Below are 27,551 nucleotides of genomic sequence, written 5' to 3' on the forward strand. Positions count from 1 at the left end.
CCCGACACTGTCAGATGTCTCTAAGTATCACTCTTTAGTCTGCCTTCAGATTTTGCAAAGCACGCTCCACAACCAGAACTCCACAAATGACAGTCAGACGTCTCTAAGTATCACTCTTCAGTCTGCCTTCAGATTTTGCAAAGCACGCTCCACAACCAGAACTCCACAAACAGATGCAGTAAGTTCAAGGCAAATCGTGCTCATTATTTTGCACTATTATCATTATAAGCATAATGAGACAGTGCCTTGATATTACTGCATGATCTGGAGTCGCTGAGCAACCAATTTCCTTTATGCCTTTAAACACCCACTAGTTATGAGATGACTACAGGGGGATGATTGCACCTATAGAACAGTTACCGCATCTATTTACAGTAGAAAATGGGGAAAAATATAATGCAATAATGACTGGAGTTCCCCAAGACGCAGTCTACTTTCTCTATGCTTGAACACGTGCCTTCAACACAGACCTGCAGGTCTGCAGCTCCTGTACTGCCTTTCCTCATGCCTTACAGCCAACATTCAAGGCACGTTACCAGAAGCCAGTTCTTTGTATTTGCAGAGCCCAAGTAGCTGAGGTGCTTTAGAAAGAGGCTACACGACAGGTTGCAGGCTTAGCACAGAGACAGGGCATCTCAGACTCTAACTTGTGCATTTCTTCAAAAGTTTGTCCATATCCAAGTCCTCTCTAACAGTGTCCCAGTGAGACAGAGAGAGTACCTTGACATTATCAGGATGAGAAAGATGCCCAGGCTGCAAAGCTGGCTAGTGCCATTGGCTGCAACACTTGTCAGCTTTCTGGGTGTGTTTCCCACCCCCTTCCCCCCTAACAGTTGCCCCATTTACCTGGTTCATGCTGTGGCCATCAATGCACGTGTTGATGTCGCACTGGGGTTTGCAATTCGATCTACGCCTTCAAGTCACTGGTGCTCCTGGGTTGGAGAATCCTGTGAAGTGCCTGGCTGCTTGTTTCTGTTTTAACAACTTTGTGCCAGGTTTTAGGATTAAGATCCAGTTCTGCAAAATCATATTTGAAGTCATAGTGGACTTGGTTCAAGACCAGGAAATTCCTTTTGGAGGAGCCTCTTACTCAAACCACTTCAATTGGTCAGATGCTGATTTTTTCCAGAGTTGAAAGTCCCAAAAGTCTAAGGTAGCACTCGAGGCATCCTCTAACCTGCTGGCACAAATTGCCTGCAGTTCCCTTGAGACATCAATTACAGACTGACATTCCTATCTCGGAAAGTATGGGAGATTTAGGATTTACAAACGTGTTTTTCCTGTCTATAACATTTTCTTAAGGTGTGTCTATCACTCTCTGTGACTGCCTTATTGGCAGGTGTTGTAGAGAGTTTGCTGTTTACTGGGAGGATTTCTCTATGTGAGCAGATCACTTAGGGTCAAAAGAAAATTCTCTACAGCCAACTTCTCTTTCAAATTAACAGGCAATACTTTGAAACTATAGTTAGCTCTGTGGTTAGAGCTCAGAGCTTGAGGCTATGAGCAGAAGCAGCTTTGCTTTGCAACACCTGAAAGGAAGCAGGGCACAGCAGGTACACTCTGCCCTCTGGTTCATCAGCAAGGCAGAGGTGAGACAGTGCATGTGTGCCCCGCAGGTAGTAATCAGCCAAAAATGCACTGAACTTGAAAGGGCTACTGACACTTGATGATGCGACCTTCCAAATTCTATACTTCCTTTAATTATCATCACTTCGTTTCCTCCTTAGCCCTAACTCTATTTAATGAGTTAATTATGAAAAAATTCCTATGATTTCACATCAGTTTTCCCCTGCCTATTTAACCAGGTAACCTCCACTCCTCTGGCAGTTCATCACTTTCTCATACTCCCTGGACTGAACATTTCAAGTGGTAAGAGATAATGAAAGGGCATGACCATCATGAACAAGGTAGAGTCACTCCCCCCTGCCACTTCATTGTAGTGACTACTGCCCAAAACACCCCTGGGAGCTTGACTGAGTTGTACAAATTCTACTCTGTCTTCTGCAGAAGACAGGCTGTTCTTCCCTAGGTGCCAGGAAAGTGGGGAAGGCATTCAAACAACCAAGGGAAGCAGAGGCTACAGAGTGGCAAAATAGCTGGAAAAATTCAAATGTTATCTTGCAATTCAAAGCATGACAGGTGCTACCCTGTATACTTTTGATAAAGCACTTTATTAATTGCATCTGACATCATTCACACTGAACTCTCTTCCTTGCATTCCCCTCTCCTTTCTAATGAGCTCCTTTCAAACCTGTCTGCCTCTCCCCCAGTTTCTAAACACTATAAGAAATGAACAGGTCTCACCTGTGACTTCTTGCCTAATTCCTTCAACAGACTGCTCTTCCATAGGTTGATACTCACAGGCTATCTATTACCCTTTACATATAATCTACTTCCATAAGATCACCAATAGGTGGCTGAAAAATAGGACACAAAGGCAGGCTGAAATCCTTATTTCTCAGTAAATTAGTATTTTTACTCATTTCAGTGTTTTCTTTTAAAAGAAAACAAAAATGTCTTTCAACAAAAAATTAACAACCCTGGCTGCTGAAAGGACGTCTAGAGCACGCAAAGATCTGGACTAACAGCTCCGAGCAAACTACAGAAGTACTCATGTAGTTGCACTGATTACGACTGACTGAAATGTGTCACCAAAGAGAATGATATCAGAAGAGAGAAGAGGGGTCAATTTTATGGAATCTGTCAAGTCTATTTCAAGTAACAGTTCATCCTTATACCCCAAAAATGCATTCCTTATCTCTGTCTACTCAGAATCAGTGACTATGGATACTAATCTAGCCTAGCATCACTTCTGAACACCAATAAAGGAGATTAAGCCTTGCAAAGAATACACAATCTTGTCAGTCCACGTCTGTCTCAGACATTGGAGATCCTTTGTTGACATACAAAATTCTTTTCAGGAAAATGTTAATGTTACAACTTACCTGGAAAGGAAGCTTTATTTTGGCTCTTCCAAATGCTGGATTTGAGCTTGTTGTACGCTGCCTCTGAAGACCCTCCGCTCATACCAGCTCAAAAGATGGTATCCCAGAAAAGTAATCCTACGTAACAGCAATTAATGTGATTGTATTTTCTTTTGGCTTTTTAAATTTCTGTTATGTAGGCCAATATATTCTAACTAAAAACATTTAACTTGCAGAAAAAATTTACATTGAGTCTCGTGGCTTAAAAAATCTCAAACCTATTAGAGGACAGTATTTTAGAGCCATGCTCTGTATTCTTTCAAAATTGAAAAGAATCCTGTTTTGGTTGAATTGGGACTGATAAGCTGGGCAAAGTGTCTGCCACTGCTCAGACTGCAAGTTTTCTGCAAGATTTATGGAAAATTTATGAGTTTTCAAATTTGTTATGTTTTTCTGTTATTTATGCTTATGTTTTGGGCACATTCCACTAGATTAACTATTGATAAAGCATAAACATCTGTCTTGGTATTAAAATGCTATGAAGAATATTAAGAAATTTCCAGCATACCCACAGGAAAAAAAGCTGCTTCGGTGTGGTCTGGTACAATCTCAATTGCCAAAGATTGGACATGACAGCATACATAAACATAAACATAAACACACACACACACACAGAAACAACACATGGGTGAGAATGATCTTCAAGCAGAGCTTGAGAAAAAAACCTGAAATGACCAATCATTAATTCAAAATACGGACAGCTGCCAATAGTAGCACAACTTCTAATGTGATACTTTCCCATGTATTTTACCATTTGTCAAGCTTTCCAGGTCTTCTCATTCAAACACATACCTAATACCATTAATTTGTTACAGCATTTTTTAATTCTTTTTAGAAGTGCAGCATATGTACGTCTTCTAATTTTTTTATACCATACATATCTCATTCTAAACTTAGAGGTTTCCATAGTTGTCATTAAAAAGCACGTAGACAAAATATTTTATGGTATCTATAATAAATGCAAAGAAATCAATACAAACAAAACTTGGCTTAGCAAACTGTACATACATAAATATGTCCTTTGTTTTTCAACTTGACATTCAACATTTTTCCTCATAAAACCTTTTATGATCTTATTTATTACATCCATTTTTTTTAAACCTTAAAAAAGTGCTTCTCAGATTTACACCTTGTGCATCCAAAGCAAAAGTTAGAACACCATGCCCGAAACAGAAACCACGGGGAATAATACATTGCCATACAAGATCCTTTAAAATTGTATGTTACAAATGCTCTAAAATTTCTTTAGCATTGGTTATTTTGTATACCGTAGATACTGAGAGGGTATTTAACAAAGACTGGCTAACGGCTCATTTAGAGCAGCACAGAGGAAAGGATCTACAGTATCAAGTCCTTGGCTATGCATAGTACAGGGCAATGACCTGGATTATAAAGTGGCTAAAAGATCCAGAATGCTGGACAGAAGGACATTTCCCTCATACACGTCACATCCTCCTTAGTACCCAGATGTGAGTATTGGAACGATGCTACTCAGGTAATACGTTGTGCAGTTTGATACTGAAATACTGATGCATTATGAGCCGAGTGCCAGCAGGGAATGATATGGACACAGCAGGTCAGTAAAGCTGCCACACTGAATCCTGTCACCCTCTAAAACCATCCTGCCTCCCAGCTAGCACTCCAGCAAGGTCACCCGCTGTCTCACGGGTCTCCTTCATAATGGAGGTGGACCGTTCACGTACTTCAACATGGGATGGAAAGAGCGGGCAAAGTTGTTGGCCATAGCACAGCTGTAGTCCTCCTTGGTCATTGGCACCAGGCAAGCCAGCCCGATTAGGAGTAGCAAGAGGAGCTGAAGTGGCAGAGCAGCTCTGAGGACTCTGAGGAAGAAAGAAGGACGCTGCCACGCTGGCCCGGCCTCAGAAGGGGAGGAACCTGAGCCACTTCTTGTGGACCTGAGAAAAGAGGATGGACAGGTGAATACACTAAAACATTACTGCAGCAGAGGCTGCCCTCGGGCACTCAGCCTTCCCTGACGGCTGGTTTACAATTTGACTGTGATTGACAACTGCAGAGGTATTTTTCTCTGAACATGCTATTTCCCTGACACCCTTTAAAAGACCTCATATTTCTAGACTGGGTAGGAAAACACCAAATGATCACAATAGAATGGGCTTTGTGACCTCAGAGCCCCTTCATCAATTCTGGGGAAGAGTTTCCACCTAAAGCACTGTGCTCTAGAGAAGAGGAAAATAAACAGTGGGCCATACCTGTCACATGTGTTCAATGCCTCCTTGTTTAAAATGGCAGTTGTATTCAGTTTGCAGAAGTTTCTATGTTCATTTCTGTATATAGCATCCGCAAGAGTATAATGCATTTTTTCAGTTACATCAATTAATTAATACACCAATATGCAGGCAATGGGGAATAATTTTCTAAAATTCCATTGTATTTTGAACCTTGCACTGAATCAGCAGCTAAAATCTGTTTGCTCAACTGATGACGCTATTACCTTCTGAGTGATTTTTTCCCTTGTGTCTATGGATCTAACTTGAAATGGCACATATTTATCACAGGTCTATGGGAGAGGCAAAACCTAATGCAAACATTTCCAAAGGGACACTTCAAATTAAGCACAAAAATCAAATCTATTTTTTCATGAAGGATAAAGACATAGATTTCACATTTTCCTTTTTGAATGAAACTGTCAGACCTCTCATATATTGACGACAGGTTTTGAGGTACATGGATGACTGAAAAGAGTGATTATGCAAGCTAAAATCTGAAGGTCTCATTGTGCTAATTAAGTGGCAGAGGAAAGTATTGTATTTTAGCACTAGTCAAAAATGAAAAACTTATAGCCTTCAAATAATTTGCTACAAGAATCTTCCATTAAGACATTAGGTCATGAATTTTGTCTTAGACATGTTGCTATAAAACATCTGTGTGGCTGAAGCCCCAGAAAATTTATGGTTTGCTAGGGTTTAAGAGATACAAACACTCATAAGGATGGATTTAGTCTTGACTTGAAGGTGTGGGAGATCAGGCTTTTTGGCTGAGGTCAAATGCTCCCCAGTAAAGCAAGGAGGGGGTGATGACTTAGTGTCTCCTTGTGTTCCCTTTTGATCCTGTGTCCCAGAGAAATCTGAGTCTGTGTGAGAAAGCATGCAAGAACCAAAACATCATCTTCAAGACTATGCCAGGCTTGGCAAGAGTCCCCTTCCCACATGTTCAGAAAAGAATTCTTTCTATGTTTGAGACTATTTTTATTGTCTTGTTCACATATATATGTATCATCCCATTATGAAGACTTCAAGAAAGTCCATAAAGATTTGGTAAAGTTTAGATGACCAACACATACATAAACACCCAGGTATGCTAAATTATTAACTTGACCTGAATCTCCCAGGAAGGAGGAATGATCAAAACCTCAGATCGCACGTTGTTTGAATCCACATTATTGTAGCCTGGATGGAAAGCTGCTTATCACATAATGTAAGAGCATGTACTATAAAGAACATATTGAAAGGATATGGCACATTTAACAGCATCAGAGCATTCCATATAAAATTTCAATTAGATCAGGACTTCTACTGTCTGAGAATGCCAAAACAGAAAGTTAATGGACTGAGGTAGGAACAAAGGGAACAAGCAGTCCTTAATTACCTTCCAAGTATTTGATTGCACAGTCTACCTATTTACAAGACTCTCATTGTACAAATGTTGTTAATCCCAATCAAAAAAGGCCACATTTCTGCAGTTGGTAACTGCTGTTTGATAATGAGCAAAGTCTGAATTGACTCAGAGTTATTCTGGGGCAACACTGGGTGGCAGAAGGGCAATTTCCGAAAAGTGGAATAAAAAGTGAACAGGCAAAGTTAGCATTTAATTTTTCTTTTCTTTTCCTATGCCTCCGGTAGTGCAATCCAGCACTTTTTCCTTTGTTTTACAAAAAAAGAAAAAGAGAGGTGTGTGTAAGCTGCATGGCCAATCTCAACAAGGAACACAAACTTTCTTTCAAAAAACAGTTCAAAAAACTGTTTCAAAACACTTTCTGCAGGGAAGCAGGGTGTTGAAGAATAGTTTCTAATACTCCGTGGAAACAATCAAATAATGAAATATGGAAACATCTTCAGAGGGGGAGTCCTAAAAGTTTGAATGCTGCATTGCCTGCTGTTATTACAGGTATGCCTCTGTAATCCACATAATTGGCTGAAAAATGGGATGGCTCAGCTTAGAGTGTTGGTAAGGAGAGATGGTTAAAAAAACCACATTGTTAAGAAAAAAGGCTCACTATTCATGATGGCCAGAACTCTTATTTACTCCAGCAGGAGATAGGAAAGCTGGAGTATTGTATGCCACTTTGAGAAAAACAGAATGTCTTTTTCTTCATCTGTCTCTCTTCTAACTGCTCCAGCATTTGTCACACTGGTCCCTGCTTGAGGAGGGAAGGAAGTAAGGCCATCTGCTACTCGCTCCATACAAAATTCCTACTAACTAGACAAAAGGGAGAGGCACAGCTGCAGACCTGGCCAACAGTAAGCTTCTTCATGTCAAGAAATCTTATAAATTAAACTAAGACGAGAAAGCAATGGCTACCCTTACTTTGGGAGTTTGTAATGTCAGTGAAATTGGAACTCTTTCCTAGGCATTTCAAGAGAGGAGAAGGTAATTTACCAGGATATAGATTGGACAGACAAAGTGAACTTTTAATTTCAGCTCAGACGAGTACCTTCTTTTAAAGATGACTGATTTTTTAATTTTTTCCCCAAGGAAATATGGTTCAAGCAATCTATCTGTATTGCAGTAAACATCTGAAAGATTGTAACAGAAGAATTTCTCATTCAAGTGAAGCTGATAGGAATAAATAAAGTGAGTTTAATGGGGAAGTGACTAATGGAATGCAGACAACAGGCTTACATTGGAAGAGGCACTGCTGGGTTAGTAGGATGTTATTACTGGAGCTAATCAAGTATGAGTCTTGATTTAATATCTTTTTGAAAAGACTATGGCACAAAATATAAGAACAGCAAATTTCATCTGTACGATGACAGAAGCTGGAAGTCTTTGCAAATATGAAATAGGATTTGGCTTCTTGCACAGAAAAAAACTTCCAATAGGTTTAAGAATTAGAATAAGAATTAAGATTATAGTGTGCAAGGTAGCAATAAAAACTTCTGCTATAAACATGAAGTCCACACTCTGAAGATAATGAAGAGAATCTACAACGTTTGACACAGGAGAGCCACAAACTAGTAATGTGGCTTGTGAATAGTTGTGAAAAGGGACAAAAGAAATTTTAAAATATATTTCAGTTCAAGATTTCCAGAACAGAAAAGGGTTTGTTTTAATGATGTTCTAGAAAGCATTAGTAAGATCTAACCTAGAGTAGTTTGTGTCAATTTGGTTAACATACTTCTGAAAGATGAATTCAAACTTACACAAGCTTAAGAGTCAAAAAATGGAGTATTTCTCTTATGAAGGAAACAAGGAGCTGACCTTACCAATATAAAACCTGAAAGATACTAAAAGTACTCTCTATAAAATAGTGCAGAACAGACAGAAATAAGGGTGAAGAGTTGCTAAAATAAAGAAAGGGATAATGTTTGCAGAAACCCAAATTATTACATTTAGTCATGGATATATTCAAGATGGAAATTACTGTATTTCCAGATAATCAGATGAATTAAGTTTGATAATGCCCTTCTAATAGACTTATTGTTCCCACTGATTCTAATTTTTTTAAGATGGAGGTTGCTAGAGTTATGAAGGAGAATATATGATGCTCTGCCCACAAGAGCAGGCAACAACTCCTCTTGGTGGCCTAGGACACTCTCTAGAATTGACATTGTTTGGCAAGTGTCAGTGTTCTGACTGGATTCTCTCCCTGGCTCTCAGCATCACATCTCCCCAGCCTCAGATTTGGCTCACCTTGTAAAGAAGATGAATATGTTCACTTCAAAGGCAGTTACATATGAAGTTTAGTTAACAAGCTTTAAGTGAGAGTGTGGGAGAAAACTGGGAGAAAAAATCATGGCAAGACAAGCCCAAAACTCATGTTTGAGCTACTGTGTGGCAATGACTGCCATTTTGTGGCCAAAGGCACGGAGACTGTTGCTCCAGGAACAGCAAGAGATCTTTAAAGACCCACTAGTCATTTGGGGAGGCCTGGGGAGAGCAGGAAATGGAATTTGGCACTGCGGCATCAAGACTTGAATAGAGCTGCTCAAGAGAGACCATATAAACACCCCTGAGCAAATTGAACCACTATTTTAGTCTTTCTAACATTTTAATCACTTCAAAAAATTCCACAGCCATAGACCCAGGTATGCATTTACGACAGCTCTATTAAACTGATGAAGAAAGAGGAGTTGCTTCTTGGATTTGTTTTTCCCACTTAGGTCACGTTTACTAACACCTCTCGAATGAGCCTTTAGTTAAATCCATGATATAGCATCTAGTTTAAGGTGGTACCTCGCTTAGCATCACACTATGCATGTTTATCTTTTTGCTGTGATACTGGGGAAGGCAAAATGATATCACACTTGTTATACACAAAACACGGCTCCTCTAATTTTTAAATGAACTTTCTTTCACAACCTCCTATGCGATAAACCTTTTAAAATTGACTGTAGTTCTCCTGCACACTAAACCCTAGCAGGGTTTGCTGATCCAGTGCAAGATCAAACACAAAGTACTCTGATCAGAGGCATGTCAAAATATTAAAGAACACAGTGACAGCTTGTACCGCTTTATCAGTTAAAACCACATTATACATCAACCACAACCTGTCTGGCTTGCGCATTTGATTAAGTTTCCTATTCAGCAGTGACTCATTCGTATTCCATGCTTGTCTGAATGACAAATTGAACATTGTGTTGTACTGCTACAAGATGTGTTAATAAACAGTGGTGGAAAGGCTTGATCTGAAAGGTGCCGCACCAATGCCACTGCTAGAACAGCGGTTGATCTCAAAGCTGCAAAGCATTGCTCGCTGCATTTTGAGCCAGCGGCTCGCACCTACAACCAGGAACCTTCTCAAAGGATTGGCAGAAGTGGTCTGGCTATACAGGAGAGCGCAAGAGTGCACACAATATGCTTTTTGAGTACAACGTGGCTACTGCAAGCATGGTAATCTGCTGAAGGCATCCTCCATTCCTCCTAGCTGTTAATGGCTGCAGAGTAAAGCCCCACTCTTTCCCTCTTCCCACTCCCTATAAGAAACAAAATGCCAAGCTTCGTGGCAGACTGGAGTTGGAAAAATTAATTCTCTTTCTCAGGCAGAAAGATGGAGTCACCTCCATAGGTGACATGTGTCACCTATTTTCTGTGTGGTTTCCTTATGTTTCAAAGAAAAAAAAAGAAGCCCTAAAAATGAGGCAGCTTCCAGCCAGTGGAAGCAGTGAAAGATACTCCACCTGTTCTACCTGCTCTGCTATGTGGTTTGGCAACTATGCCCCTTTACTCGCAGTCACTAACTACACATATAAAGCAAACTTTCTTTTTTAAGAAGTGTTTATGTAAGTATCTACGTGGTAAGTAGTTTTATTCTTTATTCCATTTACATTTGAGAATAATTTTGCTGAACAAAGCCTTGATTTTGCTCACGAAAAAAATAATACTCTTAAGGTATTTTTTTTTCTGCTTGGTTGTTGCTCAATTTCTGTACTAAATCCAGTGTTGCCTCCTTTCCAACATAAAATCTTTCATTTTAACAGGAGTCCTTTTTAAAATGAATTATTTAATTTTTGATGTATGTAGGGTAAATGAGACTTCTGACTAAACTGTAAGAACATTTTCATCATACTTTCTGATTACTTTAGGTGTTACAATGCACAGCATGCTGAAATAGCAAAAAATGTCCTCTTTATATGTATTGGCCTGCTGGTGGACTTTTTTAAACTTCGTAACTCTAGAAGCTAGTGAACTGACCAGTGAAAGAGTGAAGGTACACACATCACACTGACGACAACAAAGAATGCAGAAGCACTGTTAGCTGCAGAGATGACAGGCTGCCGGAGACAAGGTGGAAAGCAAGAAGCTGTAGCTGGGAGCCTGCGCTCTACCGGCCAGAGAAGAGATGGGGCAGTGCTGCTCCCGGAGCAATACATGGATGCGAGCGCTCGGCCAGAGCCATGGCAATGTTAGCACATTATATTGCAGTCGTCTGAGGAAGGGGGAAAAGTGCTCGCAAGTCTCAAAGCCCTCAAATTCTAAATTTTGAGTCTTAAGTACTGAAAACCCACAAACTGAACAAAACATTTCAGGGGAAAAAATAAATAAATTAAAAAAAAAAACAAAGAAAGAAAGAAAGAAAGAAAAGGATGTTAGTATGTCTCATCCAGATCTGTGGGTTTTGTGAATTCTAGAATATGATATTGGCCTATTACCTGCCTTAATTTAATATCTAGAGGTAAAGAGGATGATAAAAAGTGTTTGCCATGAATGTACTGGAATTTCTGTTAAATCATGCCAAAATAAAATAATCATTAAATATCATGAGCGTAAACACACACTCATCCTGATCGGCCATATGACAAATAAATATCGATTCCATGGCATTCCCGGGGAAGCAAACGCTGTTGATGTCAAAGGATTAGCCAGTATTGCTAATTTAAAAGAATCTGAAGTAATTGAGAGCCCCTTTTGCAAAATCTTCACTTTTTTAAGTCCAGGCCACCTGATGGAGTTGGTGGGGACAGAGAAGAATCATGGCCAATTTCCATCATCCTCTTGGGGTTCTAGAACAGAGTGCGGAAACCAGGAGAATAAGGTACCTGCTATGTGGACTGCTGACAGAGGGTCCAGGCTGTGAGAGACTACATTTGCCCCGTGGCTGTTTGCAATGAACAGGGGGTAAAGAAAGAAGAATGTTCAGTCCAGGCAAATAAAGACAAGCTACTGATGAAACTAAATTAAAAGTGCAGCAAAGGAAACATAAAAAAAAAAAATAATCAAATGAAGTGACCAATACCCATGAACCAAGGAAACTGGCTTTTCTTTGTACCGAGCTGAGTATGGAAATGATTGGAAAATACACAGTGAACTTGAAAATAACAGTTTAGTCATTAAATTTACCAACAGTAGCTCTGGATTTAAAAAAAAAATAATCACTAGAAATTTAGTTCAAATAATTTGTAATAGGAAATAGAAGAAATTTGGGTTCAATATTGGCAAATATAGATATTTTGAAATGCAAATGCAGCAAAATTAATATTCTCAAGGAAAAAAAGGCCAAGGGCCTCCTTTGAAGAGTCTGGCCTCTTCTACACCCCCAACCCCCCCACAATTTTGAAGGCCAAATAACTGTAGGTGCATTCCTGCACTCACAACTATTTGCTGGAATATTTAATGCAGTTAGAGGATTATAATTCTGATTGTATTTTTGGTATTAGTATTTATTTATTTATTTAGCATCAGCATATTTGGCACTGAAAAGTCCAAGGGCCTCTTTTGAAGAGTCTGGCCTCTTCTACACCACCAACCCCCCCCACAATTTTGAAGGCCAAATAACTGTAGGTGCATTCCTGCACTCACAACTATTTGCTGGAATATTTAATGCAGTTAGAGGATTATAATTCTGATTGTATTTTTGGTATTAGTATTTATTTATTTATTTAGCATCAGCATATTTGGCACTGAAATTACAAACAATATTTCTTGAGACTCCAAAATTGTGGGTGCAAACCCCAGAAGTTTGAAAACCAGACCCCAAGGAATCATACAACTTATCTATATATTATGGATAAAAATGATAATAAGTAGTCACATAATAAATTAGAGATAGACAAATGCTTATTAAAATGTTAAGATGAAACCCATTATAATTCTACACGCTCTTTAGACAAAGATTTTATGGTAAAATACTTCTCCATTTCCTGTAATGGTCAGGCATCCTCCAGTTACATCTGTGACACCAGAGCTTTTATTAGTAATTTAAGTTTAAATTTAAAAGATAAAAGTGTTGACCTCTAAAATAAAATATTAAGGGTTATATTCTTTCTCCTTTTGAAAAGCCAGTGTTCCTTTACATTCTCATACTAGCATCTAAAAGAAAACTAGTGAATGTAAAAAAAAAAAAAACCAACCAAAAAATCGATTTCAAGAGCCATAAAATTTATGAAGACAGAACTCAGAGTCTTTAAAAAAGTGCAAATGGAAAAAAACACCAAAACCAACCTGATTGTTTTAAGAACTAAGGAAAAAAAGCAAAGTAATCAACCAATAGAATTGCAGAAAAAGACAAAATAATTGCAGTTCCATTTTGGGCTCAGAGTATGGAAGTGTTAAGTACTAGGCATGTATTGCTACATTTCTTGAATTTTGTGCCAGCGATGTAAATCGACAACTCCAGAGTTGCCATCACAGCCATTGATTAGGTCCTGTGCACTAGCTGTTTTGAATAATGTTTTATGCCCTTCAGCTCTACTTAGCCATTCATCCAAAGTCTCAATAAGACCATCTCCAACCCTCATTAGAAATGACGGAAAAACCTTATTGAGATTCTGGTTGAAGCAGCTCTGAAGAGAAGGCCAAACAGAAATGGAGGACTCATTATACCAGACAAGACCAGACTTTGGGGCGCTGCCATCACTAGAGCAAAATACAAGAGACACGACATGCCATACCATGGTAAACCAACCACACTGACAGCCCTGGGTTTAGATAGTATTTACCACTTCTGACTTCATGCAGGATGGGATATGCAGCAGGGTTGGGGAAAGCAGCTGTGTTTTGTTCTTGGTTTATGCCATTTCCTTTCCTATCAAGTGAGAAGAGGGGTCTTCCAGCTGGCTAGAGCTACTGTAGACATCTACAGCTCCCACCGAGGAGGTGGCAGAAAATACATGACATGAAATTACCGTTCTCTGTCTGCTTGGAGTGCTTCTTCCAGATACAGGACTCACTGAGCCCGATGTGTCTAATTCATCAGCAGAGGACCATGAGGACAATTCCTAAAGTTCAGAAGGAATGGAGCTCAGAAAGACAGCAACTAGCTGTTCAGGTAAGCAAACTAAAAAAAAAGCCCTGAGTGAAATCCCAGCAGAGTTATTTCCAAAGCAAATAAAATAAAGCAGTTAAATTTTGTTACCAAATTTTATAAGACTAAGGTATTACATGTTTTCTCTGTTAGCCCTGAAGAAGAAAAGCAAACAGGTAGTTAAAACTTAATTGCTTCAGGTGACGCATTTTCCACAAAAGTCAATATACAGGAAAAGCCATTTGTTTTTTACTGGCCTTTAATTACAAAAGAGGTTGGTAGCACCAAGATTTTACTTAAGCAGGCAGAAATTCACTGGAAGGAGAGAAGAGCTGAGTTCTCACACCTTATGCACTCTGCTAATCCAAGACTTCAAAAAAAGTTAACTAAAGGAGAACCCTGAAATCTTTATTTTACACCTGCCACTGTTGACGAAAACGTACGCGTAACTCCCTCTCAAATACTCTGAAATACATGATAATTTGAAAAGATTTTGAGTATAGCTCAAAGTTCAGAGGGCACTATGAGAGATTTGTTAGCCTGTCATTTATTTTATGTCTTATCTCCTCCCTCTTTGACAGAGTGAGCATTATCTCCTTTTCCAGTGACAACCGACACACTGTAATTTTCAGTACTGCAACTAGAATAATTATCTCATGTACTTTGCCAGTTGACTGAATCAGTAATGGCAGGATAAACAAACCAAGATGTTCACTACTTATTACTACACCAAATAGAAAAAAAAATACTGGATTAAAAAAACCTCACCATATCAAAAAATAGGTGTTTACATTATGAAGTGTAAGATTACTTTATGATATTCAAGATTACATGTCTACCATCTCGGTAAGTATTGCAAACAACAGAAACAGTGCACCCAACAGCACTGATCACGGAAAGACAGTCAAATCAGTGGAAACACATGCCCAACTAACAGCAAGGAATAAAAAGACGTGACTTACCAGCTGACTACTTGAAATGTCTAGGATTTTCTCTAGGTCTTTAATATGGCGCGTGACCTCTTTCAAGAGGACCTTCAGTCTGTTACCAATGACATGCACTTTCTCTTTGGCTTCAAGACAGTCCTTGCCTTCAGCATTGACTAGCAACTGGCGGGACATATCTTGCAGTGATGCCACCTTCAACTGAGACTCCAGCAGTTCACGTCTGATTTGCTGTTGCCAAGGTAAACACCAGATTATTTTAAGGGAAATAAAATTTAAAAATAAAGGCAAAAAGCTAGAACTCACAAAACTGAGCATTTAAAAATATTGAAATGGAAAGAAAAGAGAAGCAATAAATATTTCTAATCTGACAGGAAGAGAGACAGCAGCGTAGCAGTTGCTTGAGATTTTAAATCACAAGTTATGCTACTAATGGAACTGAGTAGTGTTCCCTAATGAAGTAAATTTAGTTACTGACATCAGTCCCACAATTGTGTGTTAGCATGCAACATACAATGCTAAACCTCAGAAAGATAAATCTGATTAGATGTTTTTCTGATCATGCATTTTGGGAGAGAAAGTGGTGATTATAACCCTACCATTAAAAGTCTGCGATGATCCTGCAGCGTTTCTGAGTCCAGGTTTGGATCGATGGGCACAATCTCATTTTTTCTTCTGTCAATGTTCTCTAACCAAAGCAGCAAACCATGGCTCATTTCATGGAAATCCTGCAAGTGATGAGTGATGATTTTATTAGTGTAGCAGAAAATTCCAGTCAAATTCAGGTTTGTTTTAGTTTATCCTGACAGGTCCTACTGGCTAAATAAAATAACTTACAAAGAAGAAGAGTAGGATAGTATATTAAGAGTACTATTTAGAAAATCTTGGGCTGGAAATACGTGCTACGGGTAGTGCAGGTGTATCTTTCAGAAAACACATGCTGAAGCTGTATTTTGGCTTGCATGGGCAAGTTTCAGACTGGATAACGAGCACACCAGATAATGATACAGTTTACATTTTTGATATGTGGGATGCTGACAATTTAAAACGAGCGCAACACAGACCTGGCACTGCATTAATGCATCCTGCAACGAGCAGCGCCACTCGTCGATCATACTGCATACGTGGTCCCAGCGCACGTTCATCTGAGACAGACGCTCTTGAAGCTTCTTGCTCTCTTCACTGTCAGACTGAGTGAACTCTGAGCTGCACAGATTGATGGATAAGATGATCGCTTTGCGGTTATCAATTGCTTTCTGCAGATCCTTGATGAGAAGACAAAGTGGGACGGGGGAAGAAAAGATGGAAATCGGTAAAACGCGTGTCTTTCAGAAGAACCAAGCAGAGAAGGCACCACAAGAATGCAATGATTTGCCATCAGCAGCTGCACCGTGACACTCTCTTTACTCCGGATATGAGATTTCTGTGCTCACTCTGTGACTCTGCAAATGTTCACTCTTTAACATCTACTAAAATTTTACTGTGAGCACAACTAAAACAAGCCAATTAAACTTGTAAAGCCTTAAAAGCTTGAAGTCATAGTTGAGTTTGAAGGATCTGGCTCATGTTGCAGATATTTTAAAGACAGAGCAGACCCAACAAAATTTAAAGAGATGCAGGACAATTGCACTTTAGCTCACAATAAAACTTTTGCCCTCACTTCTCAGTTTTGCTGACAAATGTAAAAAACAATATGTTTTCAAGTGGAAACGGCTGTCAACAGCATTTTAAAATAAAAGCTTTTACTGAGGGAAAAGAAAACATACAAAAAGTATAAACAACTTACTCCAATTTATAGAAGCAGGACGTGTATAAAATCTCTGATTTGTTTACACTGGAAGCCACAAAAGAAACCCCACCTCTTTGGGTTTGGAGGGCACTAATGGGCTTTCCAAGAGTGGGTGAGATAAGAACAGGATTCTTATGAAATGCCCCCTTTTCCACTTTACCGCATTTGCTTAAAAGCCCCATGTCACAGTGACCTTTGTAGTACTTATGGCAGCTATATTTGGATTCCAGTGAAGATCAGTATTAATATGCTTTGGATGGATCACTGCTGGAAACAGTCTTTACTATCTGTCCACCTCATTCCTAGCATGGAGCACCGTGCATTTTGACATTGGCTCCCACATTTTTGTGCCCAAGCTTATGAGATGCTAGTAACTGAATGTGAAGTTGCTGTAAAATACCCAGGAGACATCACAAAGGCAACATTTGGATCCTGGTGCATCTGAGGTGACAGAAGAAGAAACAGAAATTTGCAGAATGACACCAAATTTTTCCTATGTTTTACGCTTGACAGCAGTGAGTAGGCTACAACCCCTTTGTACAGCACTCTCTCCTTCTTCCACCCAGTAATATGTCCCAGTAAGGCATTTATTTTCTTTTAAAGTAGCTATTTTGTTGCCAGTTTGACTAGAAAAGATTTCACTTAACTAGGCTTTTTTTTTTTTTTTCTTTCATCATCTTGGCTGACATCAGGAATTATCTGTACAATCTGGAATTACACAATTGCCACAGAGTTACTATTTCAAAAAAATTCATTTGGATTGTATAAGTAAATGCCAGTGGTACATTTTTCTGCCAAAAGGCGATTCATAAAATCACTTTCCCAGTTGCTTCAGTTATCAGCAGTAGCCTGCTATGTGGGGAAGGGCACAAACCAGCTGCAACTATTGGCGACCTCTTCAACATACCTGTGGCACTCAGGTCTGTTTCCAAGGTAACTCATGGAAAAGAGAAATAAAACTCACTTTCAATTTTTTAATTCTGAGTTCAATAGTTTGTATGTCGGTGCTGAGATCAAGGCGACGGATCTTCTCCAGTTCCTCTTCAGTTTCTCCCAGCCAAGCCCAAATACTATTAAGGTCGGAGTTAAACTGCTGCCATTGCTGAAGGTTCTGCTTCATCCTCAGCTCCTTGCTTAGAGCTTGAGCCTGGATTAATTCCCATCGGTCAATTACACCTGGAACGATGAACACCAAATTCAGCAAAAGCAAAAAGCAGTAGGTACACACACAATTGCACCAGTCGAATCCTGCGTAGCACACACACAAAAAATTCCATAAAAATAAAAAAACCCTAATCCACAAAACACCACACTGAAAACTAAGTTAGTCTGAAAAATGTGATGTTAGAGAGAAAGAATGAAGAACCTGAGTGATTGCAGGCAGCAGACAATTTTACCACTTTCTAATGTCAGAATTCTATTAACAGAATTAAGGTGACAAATGCAGGTCTCTAAAACAGATGTATATATATACACTATGCTGGCATAAAGACATAATATATTAGCATAAATGCAAACCAGACAAGGAATCTGAATATGTCTAACAAGCCACATATTTATTATTATTTTCATTGGTATTTGTGCCAATCACAAATTAATACACCTCACACCATTTGCCTAAACTAGTGCTGATGCACTGGATAAATACCTGTGCTAAAAAGAAAGAAATTAGGGGCTATTTCTTCTTGTTAGTTATCTCAAAACGCTATGGCAGAAGGACAAGTTATATCATTCCATCAACTTAAAATTAAAAATAAAATAAAATAAAATAAAATAGTCTGCTTGGGTAGCATATCTGGCCAATCTAAGAATACAGATGTTGCCTTTATAACCTCTGGAACAAATTCATGTTTTCTCAATGCAATACCTCCTGTTCTACAGCTGATCCTTAACATTAGTCAGGTGAATACTTCTACCAGGTGAATATAGATTTCTGTACTGTAGACAGGTAATGTTAGAAACAAAAGCTCCTATTAGAAGAAATGAATACTGGTTAACGTGTTTTGTACAGACTTGTATAAGCAACCTTTTTTCATCAGAAAATGTTCAACAAAAATGCATTGCATACACAAAGACTTTTTGAAAGGCTTAAGGATATGTCTCACAATACAAAGGGGTTCTTAAAATGCACTTGTATGCTTAATCTCTTTATAGGGCACATATAAGGAATACTTAGTATTTCTTACTATTCCTATTAAGAGTTGTTAAACAAAATATGGTAGCAGCCACAGTCATGTGAATCTGTATGTCAGTAAATAATACCAATATTTAGAAAAACTTACTTGCTACTTTTTGTAATTACTTCCCATCAAAGAACTAAAGGTTACTTACCAGCTGTTTGTGTTTCAGTACTGTTGAGGTTAATAAGTCCAGACAATTTTTCTTCTTCTTCTTTCAGTTTATATCCAAGCCTTTTTACTGAGTCTATGCTTCCACTGCACTCGCCTAGTAGCTTCATCTGTGTTAACAAACAAACAAAATCTCATCTCAATGTGCACTGTACAGGACTAATTGCATGGAAAATGCAAATTACAACGCAACTTCCAAAATTTTCCAAAAGTAGGTCTAAGTGTGAAGATAAAAAATCTATTACTTTGACAATCTGTTCTGATACTATCAGAGAAATGTATACAGAGACAAAGAAGGCTAAAGGATAAGTTTAGACTAAATAGAAATAACTCGGTGCTACTGTGCCAAATTGTGCTGGATGACTCTAGGTGACATCTGTTCTAAATGTTAAGACACTATGGCAAAGACACTAGATGATGTGACAAAGAAAAGAAACGGAAGTGTGGAAATATTACTATGCATCCAAGCAGCTATCTTTCAATTCTTCCAGTAATAAAATTATTTGAATGATTTAGAGAGAGATTTTTCTTCCAGAAAACCTCTCAGAGAAAGCTTTTTAATCACAGATTCCATATATGCCACCTTGTTTACATGATGCGTGTTTATAATTCATCAGCAAGATGAATATTCTGCATGAAGCTATAAAATCAGCTTTTAAAAGCAGAGGAATTTTAAACAAGGATACCATCATTAGATGGATAAAAACGCATCTGAGAAAGTACTTTTGCACATCTACAAAAATGTAATAGGAAAATAAACTCCTTAGAGTCATGTAACCTTATGCTATTGTAAACAGACTAACAGCGTAAACAACAATAGCATATGGTTAAGGATAACAATCATTTGAGTGAGTCTGAAAAGCAAAATACACGCACATATCCTTTGTAACTGGAATCCAGCTCTGGTCCTGTAGGTGTTTTGCTGCGGATGATGTTTTCTGTTTGCTGTATTTGGAAACGACTGGTGTCCAAGGCCTTGTCCAGCTGCCGGATGTGTGCTTCCAGGGAACCAGGTTCTCCTGTACCAAAATCAAAAAAAGTGACCATCATCCAGGTTCTTCCTAAGTATTTTTTTAATCTGTTGCCCAGGCAGAATAAATATCAGGAGTACTATCTAGATTAAACAGTAAAGGAGAAATGTGACTGCAGCAGGATGAGTGGGACAATGTTAAAGCGAACAGATAACTAGTTACGTTAGAGGGTGTTAGTGACCTTCAGAGGACAGGTGACTATACCAATGAACATGCTTGCCATAATCACACTACCAAAGAGTCCACAGTTTAAAGCAGGCTGGCAAACTATTCTGGAGTGACTTTTTCCCTTGGAGAATTCCCCACAGTTGTGAAGGGGAAAGCTCTTAGCAAAGTGTGCTCTAACCTCACTGATTTTGGACAACACCTTGTTCCTTTTCATGTACACGCTCAAATAAAACGTTCTATCCTAAACTCCTGATCGAAATCCACATTAAAACTTGAATTTTCCTCATCTTCTCTTTTTCTCACTTCTCTTCACTAAAAATTAGTGGAATTTTGATCTACATGATAGGGTCCTATTTATATACAATTTTGAAAATTAAAAGCAGTATCCAAATGCTAAGCAATACTCTTATAATTATATTCTTAAGGTCCACACACTGGACATCTTGAAGGCCCACAGCAACTAGTCCATGACTGACTTAGGCAACTGCACTAAGCAGCAAAATTTATAGTATTTTTCTAATTAGGTGTTTGATAAAAATTTTGCTTAACGTATCTGCAAGATGGTACTATTCATCCAAGCTGTTTGGAATTCATATCAATGTTTTGAAGCAGAACTAACTTGACTTTTCCTTATAGAGGTCAGTTGAGTTCTGTGCTATGAATTTGCTACAGCCAATTCTACCCTGAGGCAGGCTGCAGTCTAGAAGACCACATGAGATCCCTCTTATCCATATTCTATCACTGTGCCTGATTTCCATCTGTTTACAAAGACAGTTTGAATTTATTCATAAAGACACAAATAAAAACAAGCATAGAGAAGGGGGACCTTCTGTCCACCTAATTACAGAAAATAGAGCCTCTTGGATGCTAATCTTTTTTTCATACAATACACTGCCTCACCCCAAATGGACCAAACAAAGCGCTCAATATACTTTTCTCCCACTACTTTCAAAATTTTCACAGGTCAGAAAACTACACATAGTTTTCTATATGTATTACCATTATTTATACTCATTTTTTCACTAATTTGGAGAAAAAATAAAAACAGACAGTGAACCTGAGGTCTGTGCCATAGATGCTGAGATTTTAAATGTTTGCTATTTCAAATTTGCAGTAATTGTTTCAAAACAGGAAAACTGTGAAATCATGAGAAAAGGTATTTGTAAATGCATCTAATCCCTCCAAGAGAGTCATCTAACAAACGAAACAGTAGTTTTAATGGTGTGCAAAAAAGCAAAAAAAAAATTAGTTCATCTTTCAATATAAAAGACTGAGACAAATTCATTGGACTACTGTACCTCTCCTTGGCATTGTTATCACATGAAACAACAGCTAACCTAAAGGTTTATGTCTAAGTAATAATCCAAGCTGTGGCTGTGGTAAAAAAGGAAGTGCAAAGCTGAACAATTTAGTTTTGCTCAATGTCTTTTCCTTCTGTCTTAATCTTTGTAGAAACCAGTCTTTTCTCAGAGACAAAACAAAGTACTAAGTCCTGTTGAGGAACTCCAGAGAATAAAGACCAATCAGAGTAGCTGACTGATCAGTTCAGTCTGGTTAGCTGATGTGGGAGGGCCAATACTTCAAGCATCATTGTCTCATCCATGCACCTAATAATACCTTCAAGCACAGTAGTAAAGCAGAACAATTCTACGTTAACACGCCAATGCTGCCATGTAAGAAATATTTATCTTGTAAGTGGTGAAAAGTATAGCAGATGCTAAGAGAAGGAAGTTATGCTTGCGCACTGTGGTATTTGCATCTGACTATGCTTAGTCTTTTTTAATGCCTACCAGAGATATTTTTGAGCACGTTTTCTGTGAGTGTTACATAGGCCTCAAGAGTTTCAGGGATCTCTACATCTGAAAAAATAAAAGCACAGTCTAAATTGACAGCTCAGCAATGGCTGTCTCCTTCCAACAGGATTTCTTTTCATGGGATGGAATATATAAACAGTTCCAATAGCAAACATATTTTCTGAAGAAGGAAAAAAGTTGAAGACTGAAACACAGGGAGCCTGCTACAAAGTCTCTTAATATCCAGGCAAACCTGACTCTTTTTGGAGCAATGACCTGGAAAGCAAAAGACAGCCACAAGATCAGAGTATAATATACCACTATGATTTCCCCCACAACTGGCTGCATTTGGACAATTTCACTCATTAAGATTTATTGCACAAGGCACACACATTTCAAAAGGATTTTCAGCTTCATTGGACAGCAAGACCCAAGATCCCACTGCATGCTAAACACTCCTTTGCTGGAGTCTTGCCTGGGTAAGGGCTGAGTTCAGATTTACTTAAGCACTGGATGATTCTGTCTGCGGATCTCTCCCACAGCATTTCTTCACTGGTTTGTTCTGCACTTCTTGCCATATCCAGTATAGTCTCTTTTAGTCAGAATAACTTAGGACGCATTGCTGTTACAGATGACATATCCCATCTGGCAGGCCACAAACACAGAGATACAGCCAATTCCCTGTCATATCATACATGCCTTTGCGATTTTTCCAAGGCTGTAGTCATCCAGGAATCTCCATTGCTGTGTCTAAGGCCAGAAGGCCACTAGGATCACTTAGGGAAAGCTATTTAAAATCTTCAGGGGCTATTTAAAATACTTTTCCATGAACGTCTTGGCCAAGAAATCACACATGTAACATTTGCTTCTTCTCACTAGAAGAGACCAGGACACACGATTCTCCACCGTACCTGCTATACCAGCGGCTCCTCTCAGGTAGAAGTCCTTCTCTTGTCCTCCGTCCTCTTCCTCAGAGTGCAGTGCCCGTGAAACAGCTGTCTCCAGGTCTCTGCTAAGGTCGTAGTCATGATCCCACTCCAGGGGAATGGAGTCCACGCTTGCAGGTGTGTCTCGCCCCGATCGCTCGCTTCTCACCGGCTGGGAAAGAGGCAGCGAAAGGTTGGAAGAGGGGTGCGGGGAGAGAACGCTGTCCGCAGATTTGTCATGCCAGTGTATGTCAGAGAGATCTGCTGATTCATCCAGATCCACCTCTCTGTCAGAGAGGTCATGCTCGTCATCTGTCAGCTAGAAGCATAACGCAAACAGAACCCATCAATGAAATGTGCAGAGGCACTGTATGGTCAGTCTGGGTCAGTGAAATAAAGTAGCATTAGGCAACAGTCACACTGCTGGGGTTTCCATTTTGTATTCTTTTGCACTTTCCCTTCATTATTTTAAGATGCACTAAAAAACTAAAATAAGAAAAAAGTTCATAATGCCAGTTCCTTTTTATTACTTAAGGCACCACAAAGTCTCATATCAAGAAAATGCCTCTGGACTTTTTACTGATGCCACTGCAGTGCACACATCAAGTTAAACTCTGGAATCAAGTCATAGGAAGCACAAGTGACCTTTATTTTGACCACTGCTCTCATTATATTCTTTCATATTTTGAGAACTCTGGGGTTTTTTGAAGGCTCCATTCTTTTGGTAGGACTTGAGCTACCAAAAATCATTTTGCTCTCAGTTACTCAGCTGTGTGTTCAGTTCTGGAGACAAATTCCTGTCTCTTCTGATGGTGATAATCATTTTATCACTGTTTTTTAAACAAAATGGAACTCAATAAGCTGCCAGTGAAACTATCTGACAGAGCAGGGAGATGTTCCTATTACGAGTTTCACATTGATAAAAAAAGTTTTATAGATCTCCAATTTGCATGGATTTTCATGAGTACTTACAAAAACTCCAGATATGGTGAGTTTGCTCTCTGGACAGGACATTATAATGAAAGGGGGCATATGGTCAAGTTCATAACAAACTACAGGATTTTTTGAAAGTTACAGAAGTTTCCTTTCATTTCAACTTCTTTCCTCATTCTCACACTTGTAAAATATCAACAAACCAAACAAATATGTATCTAGTAAGTATACACACAGGAAGGCGGATGAGTTTCTTGTGATAGCGTTCCACACGTCCAAAGACCTCTTGACAGTAACGACGCAGCTCATCTAGTTCTTCTTCAATGACAGCTGCATCCATGGGCTCACTTTTCTCAATGAGTTGCTCACCCTGCACAATTATCTGCTCAATTTTGTTATTGTTCAGTGAGATTTCTTGCTGGAAAGCCTGCATAAAAAAACCCGACCCATGCTTTATCAACGAAATCAACATTACAACAACCCAAGTTATTAAGGATGCAAGTCAGAGTTTTTCAGCAAGAATGGTGTGGATAACTAACAGGGACCGTTCCAAATATTCTGGCATAAGCAACAATGAGCAATTAAATTTAGCATTCCGCAGTCTTTCTAGCCAAAAGCAGCGATACTTCATGGTTTACCATCTCATTCCTCAGTTGTTGTGTTTGGAAAGAAAGCTCTTCTCTAAACAAGCCATGCCCATGACCAAATGGCTAGGATAAACACAGATGCTAAAGCTAGCATACTGGAATTTTGGGTAACATGACATTTGATATTTTTCTCTAAAAATAATGATTTTTCTGATGCAGAAATAGTGTCAACAATAATGGAGACTTGACATTTTTATCAATACTTCCTCTTTTGATTAGGGAATGGAGACTATCTATCACCCTTGGTTTTTTGAATATTTTTCACAGCACAAAGATCTTCCACTCTAGCAGAAAAGTGTATGTTGAAACCTGACATAGCCCATAACTTCCGAAGTTTAAGTATCAGCCTGCAAGTAAGGGACTGTACCTTGCTGTATTTTTGAATAATGTTTCTTAAATTCTTTTCCCCACCATGAATGTTTTTATCCCTTCTCTCATCCCTCTTCCTGTTCCCCTTCAATCATTCCTTACCTTAAGTTGCTTTATCTTTGCTTGGACATCACACTCTGAGAAATGCTCAATGTTGGTCAGCTGCAGGTCCATCTCTGTTAGCCATACCAGGATGCTATCACGTGCTGTCTCAAACTCCTCACGCTGGCCAATAAAATGCTGAGGGATGCAAAACGGAGTGGCATGAAACCCCAAAAAACCTGGTAATAGTGTTTTTCCAAAGAAACAGCTTTCATGCCCTTCAGACCTAACCTAAACTCAGTACACCTTCTTCTTTCATTTCCTATATGCTTTCCAAGGTTCCTTTTCAGTAACTTCATCTACAGCTGCAATTACCTGACCTATGAAAGTTATCTTCTATGAAGGAGGTGGTGGTTGAGGTCACCAAGCATTTCCCTACGGACTTCATCCTTTGGTTTCCTCAGACAAAGTAAGCTGATAAGCTCCCTTCCTCTTCCAAAGGTAGAAGTCCCCCCAAAACCACTGTGCAAAGTGGAAGCTTCTGGGGTACCCCAGATTCATAAGTATAGTAATGAAACTGAAGGGCTTAAAAACGGAAAAATACTTTTAGCCTGCGCAGGATGGAGGTAACTCGCTTTTGTAAGTTGTCCCATCTCTGGTTCCCCTCATGAACCATCTGCTTGAGGCTGCAGTCAGAGTCAGTGCGGTTCTCTCGGGCCAGGCGGCGATACTGCTTATTGATCAGTTCCAGCTGAGTCAGACTTTCATGCACTTGTCTCTGGAAGGCCTAAAGCAATAGGAACAAAAGACACCATCAGACTTCAAATTACTGAAATGAGGAGACATATTTAAGTCTCTCCCTTTATTTTGACCCTACTTCTGCACTCTGCCCTGTGTTAGCTGATAGATTTTGCTACGGATGCAGACATCTCCTGAGGTCTATCCTGTTGAGAGGCTGCCTTCTGATTAAAATGAGAAAAAAAAAAAGGAAAACGTTTACAAAAATGGCATTCTTCACTGAATGAGAAATTGCAACATGAATACCTATTACAATGGCAAAATCAGCACAAAAAAGACTCCCCTTTCTACTTAACCATGCGTCTTTGTATTTGAGAACAGAAACATAAACAATGAACATGAAATTTTTTTTTAAGATGAAGAGAAACCCAAGATTCCTGTGGTTTCACTGGATTTCCTTGCACATTCTGAATTTGCTGAAGTGCAAACACTGAAGAGATTTGAGTAATCGTTTATTCTGAGTTTTACTAAAAATAGTGAAAAAAATAGTGAAAAATGGTAGTGACGGAATCACCTCTATCTTCAGTACGCTGGTATACAAGTAAGTTTTGTCTTAATATTTTCATGGAAAGAAGATGTCACAAACATCCATAGCAACTTATGCCTGGGCAAGTGTTTGTACCATCCATAACAACTTATGCCTGGGCAAGTGTTTGTACCATGTACTTTCAGAGCTTCCTCTACTGTCACAAAAGCCTCAGTCACCCAGCTGAGGAGCAGAAACAGTAGGTGGCTTGGCCCATGAGTTCCATGTTGTGACTAGCAATCACAAAGCAAGTTGGAGAAGGTACCTTGCAAGGAGCTGAACAAATTAATCCCTTTAATTTTTTTTTTTTCAAAAAGAGGTGAATAATTTAAAAAAAAAAATAATTGTTTTTATGTCGTCACAGAAACAGAAAAGCAATCAATCAAAGGAAGACTTAACAACAAAGACTACACCAGACCTCTTGTGAATACAAATAGGTTTTGGCTTCCATTGTAGATCTGCAAACTTGCTCTCTGATATTCCTCACAATGCAAACTGACTCTTTGTCAATCTCTTTCAAAACTAGACACCCTCCTTACTAAGGACTTGAGAACTGTGAAAGGTAATATAATTCTGTACAGAAGTTTTCATTAAAATCAGGTAACACATGAGATTTCATAAATAGTATATACTCTTCATGTACCAGTCAAAGCTAAAAGTGAAATAAGCCCATTTCTGCCATAATACTAGGGACAAAAGTAAAAAAGACGGTTTGAAAAAAAAGAAAAAAAAATCAAAGTCTGTAGATTTATCTCAATATAACTATTCCCTTAAATAAATGGCCATCAAATTGAGGAGAGGACAACCGAGAAGGAACAAATGGGATTGCAACTGGACTGTAATGCTCAGTAGAACTGAATTCACTTGAAATTGCTCAAGGAAGCAGTTCTCATATTAGAGGCACAAATCTGGCTATGTTTACTAGGATCATGAAATCTAAAAGCGTGCAGTTGTTGTTTCACCTGTCACCAAGCCTTGTCCAGCAAAAAACAGCTGTGTATTTGTCTTTCATTTTTTCAGCTCAGCTACACAAGAATTCATCTGTTGCGTTCCTTCCTGTAACCTCTTTTCATTTCTCCATAAACTACTGGAGAGGAAGGAATTTGATTTTGTACAGTGAAATCAGTGAGAGCCATCTGACCTCTCTGCTCAGGAACTAAAAGATTGCTACATGGTCTGGTGGGCTCATTTTTTTGGGTTTGTTTCAGGTTTTTTTGAGGTTTGCAGGTTTTTGCAGGGTTTTTGTGTGGGTTTTTTTTTATTATTATTTTTAATTCAACTGGAGATATGGAGGGGAAAATAAAATGAGAA

At 38.8% G+C, this 27,551-nt stretch overlaps 1 protein-coding gene and 1 long non-coding RNA gene across 2 annotated transcripts in view; one reads left to right on the forward strand and one right to left on the reverse strand.

The window, feature by feature from the left end:
- Nucleotides 1-3,785: 3,785 nt before the first annotated feature.
- SYNE1 (spectrin repeat containing, nuclear envelope 1) overlaps nt 3,786-27,551 on the reverse strand; it is a 315,179-nt gene continuing 291,413 nt past the window's right edge. Inside the window, exons 132-145 of the mRNA XM_014950654.1 lie at nt 25,521-25,703; nt 24,977-25,114; nt 24,094-24,285; nt 22,911-23,244; nt 21,997-22,065; nt 19,884-20,026; nt 18,991-19,117; nt 17,624-17,835; nt 15,935-16,135; nt 15,470-15,598; nt 14,889-15,101; nt 13,808-13,900; nt 11,723-11,781; nt 3,786-4,900 (exon numbers count right to left, since the gene is read on the reverse strand). Coding sequence (XP_014806140.1) covers nt 4,660-4,900; nt 11,723-11,781; nt 13,808-13,900; nt 14,889-15,101; nt 15,470-15,598; nt 15,935-16,135; nt 17,624-17,835; nt 18,991-19,117; nt 19,884-20,026; nt 21,997-22,065; nt 22,911-23,244; nt 24,094-24,285; nt 24,977-25,114; nt 25,521-25,703 — 2,334 coding nt within the window. The 3' untranslated portion in view covers nt 3,786-4,659. The remainder of the gene's footprint in view (nt 4,901-11,722; nt 11,782-13,807; nt 13,901-14,888; nt 15,102-15,469; nt 15,599-15,934; nt 16,136-17,623; nt 17,836-18,990; nt 19,118-19,883; nt 20,027-21,996; nt 22,066-22,910; nt 23,245-24,093; nt 24,286-24,976; nt 25,115-25,520; nt 25,704-27,551) is intronic.
- LOC106893058 lies at nt 8,521-16,398 on the forward strand. The gene is made up of 4 exons (XR_001412988.1): nt 8,521-10,465; nt 13,716-13,950; nt 15,006-15,112; nt 16,133-16,398. It is a non-coding gene; the product is annotated as an uncharacterized LOC106893058 (long non-coding RNA).

This window comes from Calidris pugnax, unplaced genomic scaffold (assembly GCF_001431845.1).
Source record: "Calidris pugnax isolate Ruff unplaced genomic scaffold, ASM143184v1 scaffold24, whole genome shotgun sequence".
NCBI classification, from domain to species: Eukaryota; Metazoa; Chordata; class Aves; order Charadriiformes; family Scolopacidae; genus Calidris; species Calidris pugnax.